Source organism: Bombina bombina, chromosome 8 (assembly GCF_027579735.1).
Source record: "Bombina bombina isolate aBomBom1 chromosome 8, aBomBom1.pri, whole genome shotgun sequence".
NCBI lineage: Eukaryota > Metazoa > Chordata > Amphibia > Anura > Bombinatoridae > Bombina > Bombina bombina.
This window is the reverse complement of record NC_069506.1, coordinates 30,405,452-30,421,375: the sequence shown is the minus strand read 5'-3', so window position 1 is coordinate 30,421,375 and position 15,924 is coordinate 30,405,452. Positions and strand designations below refer to the sequence as shown.

Genomic DNA, 15,924 nt, shown 5'->3' with positions numbered 1-15,924 from the left:
GCCGCAGCTAGCTGAGGCCATGCCTGAAGCGCATTGAATATCGCTCTCAGTTCTAGAATGTTTATCGGGAGGAGAGATTCCTCCCGAGACCATAAGCCCTGTGCTTTCAGGGATTTCCAGACTGCACCCCAGCCTAGCAGGCTGGCATCTGTCGTTACTATGAGCCACTCTGGCCTGCAGAAACACATTCCCTGAGACAGGTGGTCCTGAGACAACCACCAGAGAAGAGAATCTCTGGTCTCTTGGTCCAGATGCAGTTGAGGAGCTAAATCTGCATAATCCCCATTCCACTGTTTGAGCATGCATAGTTGCAGTGGTCTGAGGTGTAGGCGGGCATAAGGAACTATGTCCATTGCCGCTACCATGAGTCCGATTACCTCCATACACTGAGCCACTGATGGTCGAGGAATGGAATGAAGAGCTCGGCAAGTGATTAAAAGTTTTGATTTTCTGACCTCCGTCAGAAATATTTTAATTTCTACCGAGTCTATCAGAGTCCCTAGGAAGGAAACTCTTGTGAGAGGGACGAGAGAACTCTTTTTTATGTTCACCTTCCATCCGTGAGATCTCAGAAAAGCCAACACGATGTCTGTGTGAGACTTGGCTAGCTGGAAAGTCGACGCCTGAATTAAGATGTCATCTAGATAAGGAGCCACTGCTATACCCCACGGTCTTAGAACCGCCAAAAGGGACCCTAGCACCTTTGTGAAAATTCTAGGAGCCATGGCCAACCCGAAAGGAAGGGCCACAAAGTGGTAATGCCTGTCCAGAAAGGCGAATCTGAGGAATTGATGATGATCTCTGTGAATAGGGATGTGTAGATACGCATCCTTTAAATCCATGGTAGTCATATATTGACCCTCCTGGATCAGAGGAAGAATAGTCCGAATAGTCTCCATCTTGAAAGATGGTACTCTGAGGAATTTGTTTAGAATTTTGAGATCCAAGATCGGTCTGAAAGTTTCCTCTTTTTTGGGAACCACAAACAGGTTGGAGTAAAAACCTAGCCCTTGTTCCGCTCTTGGAACTGGGCGGATCACTCCCATGGTATGTAGGTCTTCTACACAGCGTAAGAACGCCTCTCTCTTTGTCTGGTTTGCAGACAATTGAGAAATGTGAAATCCCACCCTTGGGGGGGAGTCTTTGAAGTCCAGAAGATATCCTTGGGACACAATTTCTAAAGCCCAGGAATCGTGAACATCTCTTGCCCAAGCCTGAGCGAAGAGAGAGAGTCTGCCCCCTACTAGATCTGGTCCAGGATCGGGGGCTACCCCTTCATGCTGTCTTAGAGGCAGCAGCAGGCTTCTTGGCCTGCTTACCTTTGTTCCAAGCCTGGTTAGGTCTCCAGACTGACTTGGATTAGACAGAATTCCCCTCTTGCTTTGCTGCAGGGGAAGCTGAAGCGGGACCTTTGAAGGAACGAAAATTATTTTGTTTGGTCCTCATCTTATTTGTTTTATCCTGAGGGAGGGCATGGCCTTTCCCTCCAGTGATGTCTGAAATAATTTCTTTCAGTGTAGGCCCGAATAGGGTCTTTCCTTTGAAAGGGATGTTAAACAACTTAGATTTTGATGACACATCAGCAGACCAGGACTTAAGCCATAACGCCCTGCGTGCTAAAATGGCAAAACCTGAATTCTTTGCCGCTAATTTAGCCATTTGGAAAGCGGCATCTGAAATGAAAGAATTAGCCAACTTAAGGGCCTTAATTCTATCCATAATATCCTCTAATGGAGTCTCCACCTGGAGAGCCTCTTCTAGAGCCTCAAACCAGAAAGCAGCTGCAGTAGTTACAGGAACAATGCATGCAATAGGTTGGAGAATAAAACCTTGATGAACAAAAATTTTCTTTAGGAGACCCTCTAATTTTTTATCCATAGGATCTTTGAAAGCACAACTGTCTTCAATAGGTATAGTTGTACGCTTAGCAAGAGTAGAAATAGCTCCCTCCACCTTAGGAACAGTCTGCCACGAGTCCTGTATGGTGTCAGATATGGGAAACATTTTCTTAAAAACAGGAGGGGGAGCGAACGGAATACCTGGTCTATCCCACTCCTTAGTAACAATAGTCACAATCCTCTTAGGGACTGGAAAAACATCAGTGTAAACAGGAACCTCTAAGTATCTGTTCATTTTACACAATTTCTCTGGGACCACTATAGGGTCACAATCGTCTAGAGTAGCTAATACCTCCTTGAGCAATAAGCGGAGGTGTTGAAGCTTAAATTTAAAGGCCGTCATATTAGAATCTGTCTGAGGGAGCGTCTTTCCTGAATCAGAAATCTCTCCCTCAGATAACAAATCCCTTACCCCCACTTCAGAACATTGTGAGGGTATATCGGATACGGCTACTAAAGCATCAGACGGCTCAGCATTTGTACTTAACCCAGAGCTGTCACGCTTTCCTTGTAAACCAGGCAATTTAGAGAAAACCTCTGTGAGGGTTTTATTCATAACTATGGCCATGTATTGCAAAGTAAATGAATTTGACGCATTAGAGGTACTTAGCGTCACTTGTGCGGGCGTTACTGGTTGTGACACTTGGGGAGAGCTAGATGCTAAACCCTCATTTCCTTCTAACTGAGAATCATCTATTGCAATATTTTTAAGTGCTAAAATATGCTCTTTATAATTTATAGACATATTAGTGCAAGTGGGACACATTCTAAGATGGGGTTCCACAATGACTTCTAAACACATAGAACAAGGATTTTCCTTGGTGTCAGACATGTTAAACAGGCTAATAATGAAAAAAAACAAGCTTGGAAAACACTTTAATCAACGAAACTAACACTTTAAACAAAAATGGTACTGTGCCTTTAAAAGAAAAAAAGCTGCACAAACTCTGCAAAACAGTGTAAAAAAGCAGTAAACAAAACGAAATTTTTACAGTAGCATCATAAAGCCTTAGTAACTTTGCACCACTATGAAAATAAACAATTAACCCCTTAATGTAAAAACCGGATTGAAAAAACGTAAAAACCGGTAAAATAACGTTCAGCACCTTGCCACAGCTCTGCTGTGGCGCTTACCTGCCCTTTAGGAACGATTTGTGGGGAAAAAAACCTCTTTACAGCCCTCAAATACAGCAGGAATCTCTGGAGAAGTAGCTGGATGCTTCTGAGGTAAATAAACTGTGGAACTGAAAATAGGCCCCTCCCACCTCACTCGATGTTATGGGGCCTAAAAGAAACACCACAGAGTGCTTCTTAAACTAGCCATGTGGGTTAATAACCCTTAAACAAGCCACAAAGACCCCTTAAAGTCCCTCAAAAAACGTTTTATTTGTAATTAAACCAAAACGTTTTTTCCTATTAGTGTCACCAGTAACTATGAGCCCTTTTTGCAAGCTTGGATTCCTCTTTTACTGAATACAGCTTATCTTTTCCTCATGGGGATATTGCCAGCCTTTTCTAGAAATAACACAGTCTGTCTAGAAAAAAATAGGCTGAACATACCTTAATGCAGTTTAGCCTGCAAACTGTTCCCCCAACTGAAGTTTTCCTGTACTCTTCAGCCCTTGTGAGAACAGCAGTGGATCTTAGTTACAAAATGCTAAGATCATTATCCTCCTTGCAGAAATCTTCATCCCTTTTCTGCCAGAGAGTAAATAGTACACACCGGTACCATTTAAAATAACAAACTTTTGCTTGAGAAAATAAAAACTTAACATTTTTGTCACCACACTCACTTTGCCCTTCCTAGCAGTTAAGCAGGCAGAGAGAATGGCTGGGGGGTGGAGCTAAGGGAGGAACTATATGGACAGCTCTGCTGTGGGTGCTCTCTCTGCCACTTCCTGTAGGGAAGGAGAATATCCCATAAGTAAAGATGAATCCGTGGACTCGATACATCTTACAAGAGAAATACTTATTCATTCCCTCATTTTGACACGTACTGATTATTGCAATCTACTCCTAAATGGCCTTCCAAAACACTGCCTCTCCTCCCTCCAATCTATTATGAATGCTTCTGCTAGACTCATCCACCTAAATCGCTAATCTATATCAGCTGCTCCGCTCTGCCATTCTCTACACTGGCTCCCCATACACTCCAGAATACAATTTAAAGTATTAACCCTAACCTACAAAGCACTCAACAGTTTAACTCCCAACTATATTTCCTCTCTCATCGTGAAATATTCCCCATCCTGTCCTTTTTGATCAACCTCTGACCTACGTCTCTACACTCTGTTATCTCTACGTCCTACTCCCGCCTCCAAGACTTCGCACGTGCTGCTACTGTCCTCTGGAACTCTCTACCCCGCTCCATAAGACTGTCTCCAACCTTGTATAGCTTCAGACGCTCCTTTAAAACTCACCTATTCAGAGAGGCTTACCATCTCTCCCCCATCCCTCATCCGAACCAAACTAATACATATACATGAACTGCCTGACTCACTGCTGCAAATACAACCGATGTAACAAGCTACCCCAACTTTATGTCTCTGCACCCTTAACCTATAGACTGTGAGCTCTCCGGAGCAGGGCCCTTTTCCTCCTGTACTAGATTTGTTTAGTTTTGTTATGTTTTGTATTTTATCACAAATCTTTGTCATTGTATACCCCTATCATTGTACCCAGCGCTACGGAATTTGGCAGCGCTTTACAAATAAATGATAATAATAATAATGTTCAGGGTATTTTAATGCAAAAGCAATCTAAAAAGATAGTAACTACATTTTTTCCATTGTTATTAATAAAATTAATTAATTTATTGGTAATTAGATTTGCAGTTTAATGTCACTGTACATCTTCTATATGAATCAGATAACACAGCATTAATTCTACTTATGTAATTTAGAGGTCTTCTATTTTCTTTTCCTTAATATTGTTCACATAAGAGTCTGTACAGCAGGGACCACTGACTCACGCTTGTGTTTTTTTCATCCCTTATTGGCCTCTTACTTTGTCCAGTGTCTTTTTAAGTGCATTCTTGTCCTTCTCTAGACGCATGGAAGACCTCTCCATCTCTCGCTTCTCTGCCTCCAGCTGAACCACAGCACGTTGTAGCCCTCCCAGCCGTTCCTGCAGGATCTCCCGCTCCTCCTGCAGCTTCTGCAGACTGCGTAGAGCAGATCCTTCACTGTCCTGACGCTGACGGAGGATCTAAGTAATACCAAGAGGCACTGATTATATGAACAGCATGAAATCATAAAATAGCTGTGAAGTAAGAACAGCGCAGAAGAACCGAGATTCAAGGTAGTAGTTTTATTGGCACATATACAAGACACAATACAATTCCTACTTACAAACGGTAGGTTTTAAAAGAGCCTTTCACAATCTATGATGTGAACAATTCTTTTATCCAGCGCTGGTGTACGCCCGGGCTTTATCAAGAGCAGAAAGGCGTACACCGGGGGAAACGCGTCGAGCTATCTACCTGTTTTAAAGAAGGGATTGGATAAAGCCTCCCACCGTGACCCAAGCTGTGTGCAGCTCCTTGATGAAAAGTGAGACATATCCGCCGGCTGTGGTCTTCCTTGCTTCTGGATAAAAGAATTGTTCACATCATAGATTGTGAAAGGCTCTTTTAAAACCTACCGTTTGCAAGTAGGAATTGTATTGTGTCTTGTATATGTGCCAATAAAACTACTACCTTGAATCTCGGTTCTTCTGCGCTGTTCTTACTTCACAGCTATTTTCTGATCACGTCATTATCCAGTGTGGGGAGAGAGACACAGGACGAGAGTGGCTGCATTAGGATCGAGTTGCAAAGAACATTAACTGTGGGTGGAAACACCTGTATCCCTCTTTGTTCCACAGAGGATAAGTCTGTACTTAAAACTAGTGGTAATATTGTAAATTTGTATGTAAAGCGCTGCTTTCTATTTTCTTCTTCTTAGCATGAAATCATAGCACAGAGAAAAATAAAATGATAAAGCAGACATCTCAGATAATGTCAAATCAATAAGAAAACAACAAGAAATCCATTAAAGACAGAGTGTTTGTGGGAGCATTTAGCTTGGAACTCACCTCCTGCAGCTGCTGGACCTGCCCCTCTAGTTCTTCTCGCTGGAGCTCTCCCTCCGCGTGTTCATCACGCAGCTCCTGAATCTTATCAAATAGTTCAGCATTCTGCTTCTTACCCTCTGATACTGCGAGACGAGCAGCTTCTAGACGCTCCTGTGTGAGAAGCACCAGTAAGAACCGTAAGTTACTACACCAAGAACTCATAAGTCTAAAATAAAAATAAAACACCACATACAGCTCGGCACAGATGTAAAACAGTCTGACCAATGCAGTCATCATTTATTGCTTGTGCAATGAATTCAAGCACAGATGGACGTACACCTTAGAGCTCTGCACAGATCACATACTTATCTATACACAAATGTTACAGAAACATATAGCTCTGCACAGATCACACACTTAGCTACGCACAGACGTCACGCACACATATAGCTCTGCACAGATCACACACTTAGCTACGCACAGACGTCACGCACACATATAGCTCTGCACAGATCACATACTTATCTATACACAAATGGTACAGAAACATATAGCTCTGCACAGATCACATACTTATCTATACACAAATGTTACAGAAACATATAGCTCTGCACAGATCACATACTTATCTATACACAAATGTTACAGAAACATATAGCTCTGTACAGATCACACACTTAGCTACGCACAGACGTCACGCACACATATAGCTCTGCACAGATCACACACTTAGCTACGCACAGACGTCACACACACATATAGCTCTGCACAGATCACACACTTAGCTACGCAGAGACGTCACGCACACATATAGCTCTGCACAGATCACACACTTAGCTACGCACAGACGTCACACACACATATAGCTCTGCACAGATCACACACTTATCTATACACAAATGTTACAGAAACATATAGCTCTGCACAGATCACATACTTATCTATACACAAATGTTACAGAAACATATAGCTCTGCACAGATCACATACTTATCTATACACAAATGTTACAGAAACATATAGCTCTGCACAGATCACAAACTTAGCTACGCACAGACGTCACACACACATATAGCTCTGCACAGATCACACACTTAGCTACGCACAGACGTCACACACACATATAGCTCTGCACAGATCACATACTTATCTATACACAAATGTTACAGAAACATATAGCTCTGCACAGATCACACACTTAGCTATGCACAGACGTCACACACACATATAGCTCTGCACAAATCACATACTTATCTATACACAAATGTTACAGAAACATATAGCTCTGCACAGATCACATACTTATCTATACACAAATGTTACAGAAACATATAGCTCTGCACAGATCACATACTTATCTATACACAAATGTTACAGAAACATATAGCTCTGCACAGATCACATACTTATCTATACACAAATGGTACAGAAACATATAGCTCTGCACAGATCACATACTTATCTATACACAAATGTTACAGAAACATATAGCTCTGCACAGATCACACACTTAGCTACGCACAGACGTCACACACACATATAGCTCTGCACAGATCACACACTTAGCTACGCACAGACGTCACACACACATATAGCTCTGCACAGATCACACACTTAGCTACGCACAGACGTCACACACACATATAGCTCTGCACAGATCACATACTTATCTATACACAAATGTTACAGAAACATATAGCTCTGCACAGATCACACACTTAGCTACGCACAGACGTCACGCACACATATAGCTCTGCACAGATCACATACTTATCTATACACAAATGTTACAGAAACATATAGCTCTGCACAGATCACATACTTATCTATACACAAATGGTACAGAAACATATAGCTCTGCACAGATCACATACTTATCTATACACAAATGTTACAGAAACATATAGCTCTGCACAGATCACACACTTAGCTACGCACAGACGTCACGCACACATATAGCTCTGCACAGATCACATACTTATCTATACACAAATGTTACAGAAACATATAGCTCTGCACAGATCACACACTTAGCTATGCACAAATGTTACAGAAACATATAGCTCTGCACAGATCACATACTTATCTATACACAAATGTTACAGAAACATATAGCTCTGCACAGATCACATACTTATCTATACACAAATGTTACAGAAACATATAGCTCTGCACAGATCACACACTTAGCTACGCACAGACGTCACGCACACATATAGCTCTGCACAGATCACATACTTATCTATACACAAATGTTACAGAAACATATAGCTCTGCACAGATCACATACTTATCTATACACAAATGGTACAGAAACATATAGCTCTGCACAGATCACATACTTATCTATACACAAATGTTACAGAAACATATAGCTCTGCACAGATCACACACTTAGCTACGCACAGACGTCACGCACACATATAGCTCTGCACAGATCACATACTTATCTATACACAAATGTTACAGAAACATATAGGCCTGCACGGATCACATACTTATCTATACACAAATGTTACAGAAACATATAGCTCTGCACAGATCACATACTTATCTATACACAAATGTTACAGAAACATATAGCTCTGCACAGATCACATACTTATCTATACACAAATGTTACAGAAACATATAGCTCTGCACGGATCACAAAGATGTCATACACTCACATACATATAGAAACAACACAAGAAACTCAGCTTTGCTATCCTCCCACAGGATCATCCTCTGCTGTTGACTGCTTAAATATTCATCTAACCAATGCCCTTATCTCCCATCCTCTTACTGCTATAAGCAATGTTACCTGGCACGTGACTGACCTGTAAGATCCTTTTCTCGTGTTCGCAGGTCGTCAGCATCTTCTGCAGCTGGCTGATCTTGTCATGTGAGGTGGTAGAACTGTTATTGCTGTCTGAGAGAGCAGTAGACAAACTGTGCACTTTCTCCTTTAACAAGTTCTCATTTTCTTGCACTTTTGTTAGGGTCACATTGAGGCGATCCACACACAGCTGCAGCGCATTTACCTTCCCTTCGCTGTCTGAGAGCTGTGAACAAAGGAGAGGAGATCAGATTATCCAAGAATGCGACCTAAACAAAACTGTTACTAAACTGAACTTGCGTGACCTGGGGAGATAAGATGAAGTCAAACCTTCTTAAAAAGACAAAAGAAGTAAACAACACAATCATGGAATTGTTGAAAAACTATAATTAAGTTATAACAAATTGCGCTTTCAGCATACGGTGAAAATTTTTCAAACTCTTCTTCTCGTTTATATTTATGCTTTTTGCTACTTGAAGTAGGTCAACTAAAATATAAAATTGTATAGTGTAAAACATTTTAAATAAAATCTCTAGTAAAGTAAATAATGTCAGGATTCTATTCACACATTAAAGGGACCGTCTAGTATTAATTAAACTTTCATTATTCAGACTTTTAATTTTAATCAACTTTCCAATTTACTTTTATCATCAAATTTGCTTTTTTCTCTTGGTATTCTTAGTTTAAACTAAACATAGGTAGGCTCATATGCTAATTCTAAGCCTTTGAGGGCTGCCTCTTAATATCACAGGCTTTTTAAATCTATTTTCAACACAAAGAGACAGAAAGTACACGTGGGCCATATAGATAACACTGTACAGGCACAGGGGGTTATTTAAGATTTAGCACAAGATTTGCTAAATGCAAGACAATAGATAATAAACAGTCACAGTCATGTGATCAGGGGGCTGGAAGAAGGTTCCTAGATACAAGATAATCACAGAGGTAAAAAGTACATTAATATAACTGTTGGTTATGCAAAACTGGGGAATGAGTAATAAAGGGATTATCTATCTTTTAAAACAATAACAATTCTTTGGTAGACTGTCCCTTTAAAAGGCTTTTAGCATTCTGTGTATTGGCGAAAAATCAAAACACCCCATTACTTTGCAAATGAATCATTGTTTTAAAATATTTATATATAGAATATGATTTAAACTGAAGGAAGATCTATATTGCAAATGTTTTTTGCTTACTATTACTTTGTCAGGTTGTCCTATATGTTGAATGCACATTAAAAACAATTATTCAATTTGATAGAGTTTGTATCATTACTTATTCTGTTCAAAACCTTACCAGGCCCATTAATGCCAAACTGTGCGAATATATACTGGTCCGAGAGTGGCCTTTAGACCAATGAGAAGATGTTATTAAAAAATGGAGGTTCCTGTGATGTTTGTCTAACTCTTTATGGACTCACCTATTATTTAGTAATAACTTTGCTACTTTGTTCGGCAAATAAACCACAAGACTGTTCTTATTTTGTCATGATAATTGTTTAACGTAATATTTTTCGAACAACCCCAAAAAAAGAAGAAAAAAAAAACTATCAATGAAACAGCGATAACTTTTATTGAAAGTATTTTTGCTAAGACACGCTAAGTAATCTCTGTATACATTTAAAGTGAAACGAACAGCAAGTAAATGATTCGCCACAGAAAACGGCAGAGTTATTGAGCAAACAAATACAAATAATAAAAAAAACAACAACAACAAAGCCCTGTAATACATTTTGGAACATTCTTTTTTTAGAAATAACAGAGAAAATATTTGACTATCATGTCCCTTAAAGGGACAGCAAAATCTAATTTAAACTTTTATGATTTAGATTGAGCATAGAGTTTAAAAAAAAAAGTACAATGTATTTATTTTATCAAGTTTGCTTCTTTCTCTTGGTATTCTTTGTTGAAGAGTAAACCTAGGTAGGCTGAGGAGTGTGCACATGTCTTTAGCAGTCTGTAGCAGTAGTGCTTGCAACAATGTTGTTAACAATGTTTACATCAGGAATTACGTCATTTTTTAGTTGAAAGAAAGAATATTGTTGGAAAGGTTGTTTCCTGCATTTAACATGCATTTTATTATTGTTATTCTTTATTTATAAAGCGCCAACAGATTCCGCATATGTAATAAGAATGTTTTAGTAAAACAGACCCTGCGACATCCAATGCTATAACATACAACTTGGTGTTATGTGCTGTTCACTGATTTGTTTTCTCTTTTATATTTTACATCTGCAGTTTTACCACAGCTACTTGGTTACCTGTCGCTGAAGTCCTTCCACTCGTTGCTGCAGTTCCTGCATCTCAGACTCTCGGTCGGCCATCACCAATTTAAGCCGCTGCAGTTCTCCCTCTAAGGCTCGCCTTGACAGCTCCAGCTTGGTGTTACGTGTTTCAGATGCGTCCAGCACTTCCTTTAGACGCCGCTTCTCGTTCTCGTGTTTGGCCTCGTTGGATTTCATCTTATTTACCTTGTCCTTAAACAAATGAATGTCAACGAGAGAGTACGTTAACCCATTTGCTGCAAGTCGGGCTGTAACTAATTGATACAAATGCAGAATAAGCCTAGCACCAGTCTTACTTTCTTTAATGCGGGTGCACGTCACAATGGAGTATCTGAACCTCCAAGGACATATCCAAAAGGAAGAAAAGTGACAGCACCACAGTGGTAGGTCCGAAACATTGCATGTTTTTCTGCTCTTAGGTTCTCCAATAAACTTGTTACCTGCTGCAAACTGTGGTGCTGTCACTTTTCTTTATTTTGGACTGTAACTAATTAATGCCTGTAACTATGGCAGCAAGAGAGGTTACAATAACATTAATGAACATGTACTTTTTTTCTGGCACAGAATTGCCTGCACTGTATTCTTTATTACTACACAGTGATACTTACCTTGTCTGCTCGATGTTCATTCTCTGCGGCCTGAAGGCTGCGCTCCAGACTGGCAGCTTTCTCTAAGGCCATCCTGCGCTCCCTGTCGTATCTGCGCAGAGTCTCCTCCTGCAGTACAAGTGCTGTCTGCACACTGCTCAGCTTGCCATCCGCACTGCGCTTCCCTAAAACAAATCACATTATGTACTCAAGGCTATGGAACATCCACATGCGTTAACCCTTTCACTTGCCAAGCAACACGCTCTGTATATGTCTATGCTGCTTCATTTTGTTACCTCTTAGGAATGCAGATCCTTAAACGTGCACAGATGTGCAGTCATAATTAAATGCTGTGCAATTATTTTTTGATATCAAGCATGCGTATGTCCTCAAAATCATATCTGCAAACAACTTTATGCTATTTTTAACAAAATATGATAGAAGATTCACCTTTTAATGTGATGGTAAAGTTTCCAATTTGTATGAGATCCGGAATGGAAACGATATTTTACATAGACTTTCATTCATCCATCCTAATAAGGATATGCTATAACTTTCTTTTGAATATAGCGATAAACTTCTAATACCACACGCTCTGGCCGCCCACTTCAAATTTTTTTTTTTTTGTGAGCTGATGGTTTGAACTATTCAATTGCAATTACCCTAATTTTATTTTAATGTGTAATTGCAATGCTTAATCATTTCTAGCCCTCTGATATGATGTGCAACTTTTTGCAACCTTTTCTTAGAATCGGTAGGTGATTGCTTGTGTGTCAATATCACAGACAAAAGGAAAGATCTTCATACATAGACAAGTTATACAGAGTAAAAACATAATTTATGCTTACCTGATAAATTTATTTCTCTTGTAGTGTGTTCAGTCCACGTGTCATCCATTACTTATGGGATATATTCTCCTTCCCAACAGGAAGTTGCAAGAGGATCACCCAAGCAGAGCTGCTATATAGCTCCTCCCCTCACATGTCATATCCAGTCATTCGACCGAAACAAGACGAGAAAGGAGAAACTATAAGGTGCAGTGGTGACTGGAGTTATAATTTTAAAATTTAGAACCTGCCTTAAAAAGACAGGGCGGGCCGTGGACTGAACACACTACAAGAGAAATAAATTTATCAGGTAAGCATAAATTATGTTTTCTCTTGTTAAGTGTGTTCAGTCCACGGGTCATGCATTACTTATGGGATACCCATACCAAAGCTAAGTACACGGATGATGGGAGGGACAAGGCAGGAACATTAAACAGAAGGAACCACTGCCTGTAGAACCTTTCTCCCAAAACCAGCCTCCGAAGAAGCGAAAGTGTCAAATTTGTAAAATTTGGAAAAAGTATGAAGTGAAGACCAAGTTGCAGCCTTGCAAATCTGTTCAACAGAGGCCTCATTCTTAAAGGCCCAGGTGGAAGCCACAGCTCTAGTGGAATGAGCTGTAATTCTTTCAGGAGGCTGCTGACCAGCAGTCTCATAGGCTAAACATATTATGCTACGAAGCCAAAAAGAGAGAGAGGTAGCCGAAGCCTTTTGACCTCTCCTCTGTCCAGAGTAAACGACAAACAGAGAAGAAGTTTGTCTAAAATCTTTAGTTGCCTGTAAGTAGAACTTCAGAGCACGGACCACGTCTAGATTATGCAAAAGACGTTCCTTCTTTGAAGAAGGATTAGGACATTAGGACATAATGATGGAACAACAATCTCTTGATTGATATTCCTGTTAGAAACAACCTTAGGCAAAAACCCAGGTTTAGTACGCAGTACTACCTTGTCTGAATGAAAGATCAGATAAGGAGAATCACAATGTAAGGCAGATAACTCAGAGACTCTTCGAGCTGAGGAAATAGCCATCAAAAACAAAACTTTCCAAGATAAAAGCTTAATATCAATGGAATGAAGGGGTTCAAACGGAACACCCTGAAGAACTTTAAGAAACAAGTTTAAGCTCCACGGAGGAGCAACAGCTTTAAACACAGGCTTAATTCTAGCCAAAGCCTGACAAAAGGCCTGGACGTCTGGATTCTCTGCCAGACGTTTGTGTAAAAGAATAGACAGAGCTGAAATCTGTCCCTTTAGCGAACTAGCGGATAAACCCTTTTCTAAACCCTCTTGTAGAAAAGCCAATATCCTAGGAATCCTAACCTTACTCCATGAGTAACTCTTGGATTCGCACCAATATAAATATTTACGCCATATCTTATGGTAAATTTTTCTTGTCACAGGTTTCCGAGCCTGTATTAATGTATCAATAACCGAATCCGAAAACCCACGCTTTGATAGAATCAAGCGTTCAATTTCCAGGCAGTCAGCCTCAGAGAAATTAGGTTTGGATGGTTGAAAGGACCCTGAATTAGAAGGTCCTGTCTCAGAGGAAGAGACCATGGTGGACAGGACGACATGTCCACTAGGTCTGCATACCAGGTCCTGCGTGGCCACGCAGGCGCTATCAGAATTACCGATGCCCTCTCCTGTTTGATCCTGGCAATCAGTCGAGGTAGCAACGGAAATGGTGGAAACACATAAGCTATGTTGAAAACCCAAGGGGCTGCTAATGCATCTACCAGCACCGCTCCCGGGTCCCTAGACCTGGATCCGTAACAAGGAAGCTTCGCGTTCTGGCGAGATGCCATGAGATCCAGATCCGGTTTGCCCCAACTACGAATCAGTTGAGCAAATACCTCCGGGTGAAGTTCCCACTCTCCCGGATAAAAAGTCTGGCGACTTAGGAAATCCGCCTCCCAGTTCTCTACGCCTGGGATGTAAATCGCTGACAGGTGGCAAGAGTGAGACTCTGCCCAGCGAATTATCTTCGAGACTTCCAACATCGCTAGGGAACTCCTGGTTCCCCCTTGATGATTGATGTAAGCCACAGTCGTGATATTGTCCGACTGAAATCTGATGAACCTCAGTTTTGCTAACTGAGGCCAAGCTAGAAGAGCATTGAATATTGCTCTTAATTCTAGAATGTTTATTGGAAGGAGTTTCTCCTCCTGAGTCCACGATCCCTGAGCCTTCAGGGAATTCCAGACTGCTCCCCAGCCTAGAAGGCTGGCATCCGTTGTTACAATCGTCCAATCTGGTCTGCGAAAGGTCATTCCTTTGGACAGATGAACCGGTGACAACCACCAGAGAAGAGAATCTCTGGTCTCCTGGTCCAGATTTAGCAAAGGGGACAGATCTGAGTAATCCCCGTTCCATTGACTGAGCATGCATAGTTGCAGCGGTCTGAGATGCAGGCGCGCAAATGGCACTATGTCCATTGCCGCGACCATTAAGCCGATTACCTCCATGCACTGAGCTACTGATGGGCTTGGAACGGAATGAAGGACACGGCAAGCATTGAGAATCTTTGATATCCTGGACTCCGTCAGGTAAATCTTCATCTCTACAGAATCTATAAGAGTCCCTAGAAAAGGAACCCTTGTGAGTGGTAACAGAGAACTCTTTTCCACGTTCACTTTCCACCCATGCGACCTCAGAAATGCTAGAACTATCTCTGTATGAGACTTTGCATTCTGAAAACTTGACGCTTGTATCAGAATGTCGTCTAGGTACGGAGCCACCGCTATGCCTCGTGGTCTTAGTACCGCCAGAAGTGAGCCCAGAACCTTCGTAAAAATTATCGGGGCCGTGGCTAACCCGAAGGGAAGAGCCACAAACTGGTAATGCCTGTCTAGAAAGGCAAACCTTAGGTACCGATAATGATCTTTGTGAATCGGTATATGAAGGTAAGCATCCTTTAAGTCCACTGTGGTCATATATTGACCCTCTTGGATCATGGGTAGGATGGTTCGAATGGTTTCCATCTTGAACGATGGAACCCTTAGGAATTTGTTTAAGATCTTTAAGTCCAAGATTGGTCTGAAGGTTCCCTCTTTTTTGGGAACCACAAATAGATTTGAGTAAAATCCTTGTCCCTGTTCCGATCGCGGAACTGAGTGGATCACTCCCATGATTAAGAGGTCTTGTACACATTGTAGAAATGCCTCTCTCTTTACTAGGTTTGTTGATAACCTCGAAAGATGAAACCTCCCTTGTGGAGGAGAGGTTTTGAAATCCAGAAGGTATCCCTGAGATATAATCTTCAACGTCCAGGGATCCTGCACATCTCTTGCCCAAGCCTGGGCGAAGAGAGAAAGTCTGCCCCCCACTAAATCCGTCTCCGGATAGGGGGCCCTGTCTTCATGCTGTCTTAGGGGCGGGAGTAGGCTTTCTGGCCTGCTTGCCCTTGTTCCATGACTGGTTGCCTTTCCAACCCTGTCTGTAACGAGCAGTAGT

The 15,924-nt window shown here is 41.2% G+C and overlaps 1 protein-coding gene across 1 annotated transcript in view; it reads right to left on the bottom strand.

Moving 5' to 3' along the window:
• CROCC (ciliary rootlet coiled-coil, rootletin) overlaps positions 1-15,924 on the bottom strand; it is a 143,585-nt gene that overhangs the window by 18,860 nt on the left and 108,801 nt on the right. Inside the window, exons 30-34 of the mRNA XM_053690918.1 lie at positions 11,661-11,824; positions 11,029-11,244; positions 8,770-8,994; positions 5,973-6,122; positions 4,905-5,105 (exon numbers count right to left, since the gene is read on the bottom strand). Coding sequence (XP_053546893.1) covers positions 4,905-5,105; positions 5,973-6,122; positions 8,770-8,994; positions 11,029-11,244; positions 11,661-11,824 — 956 coding nt within the window. The remainder of the gene's footprint in view (positions 1-4,904; positions 5,106-5,972; positions 6,123-8,769; positions 8,995-11,028; positions 11,245-11,660; positions 11,825-15,924) is intronic.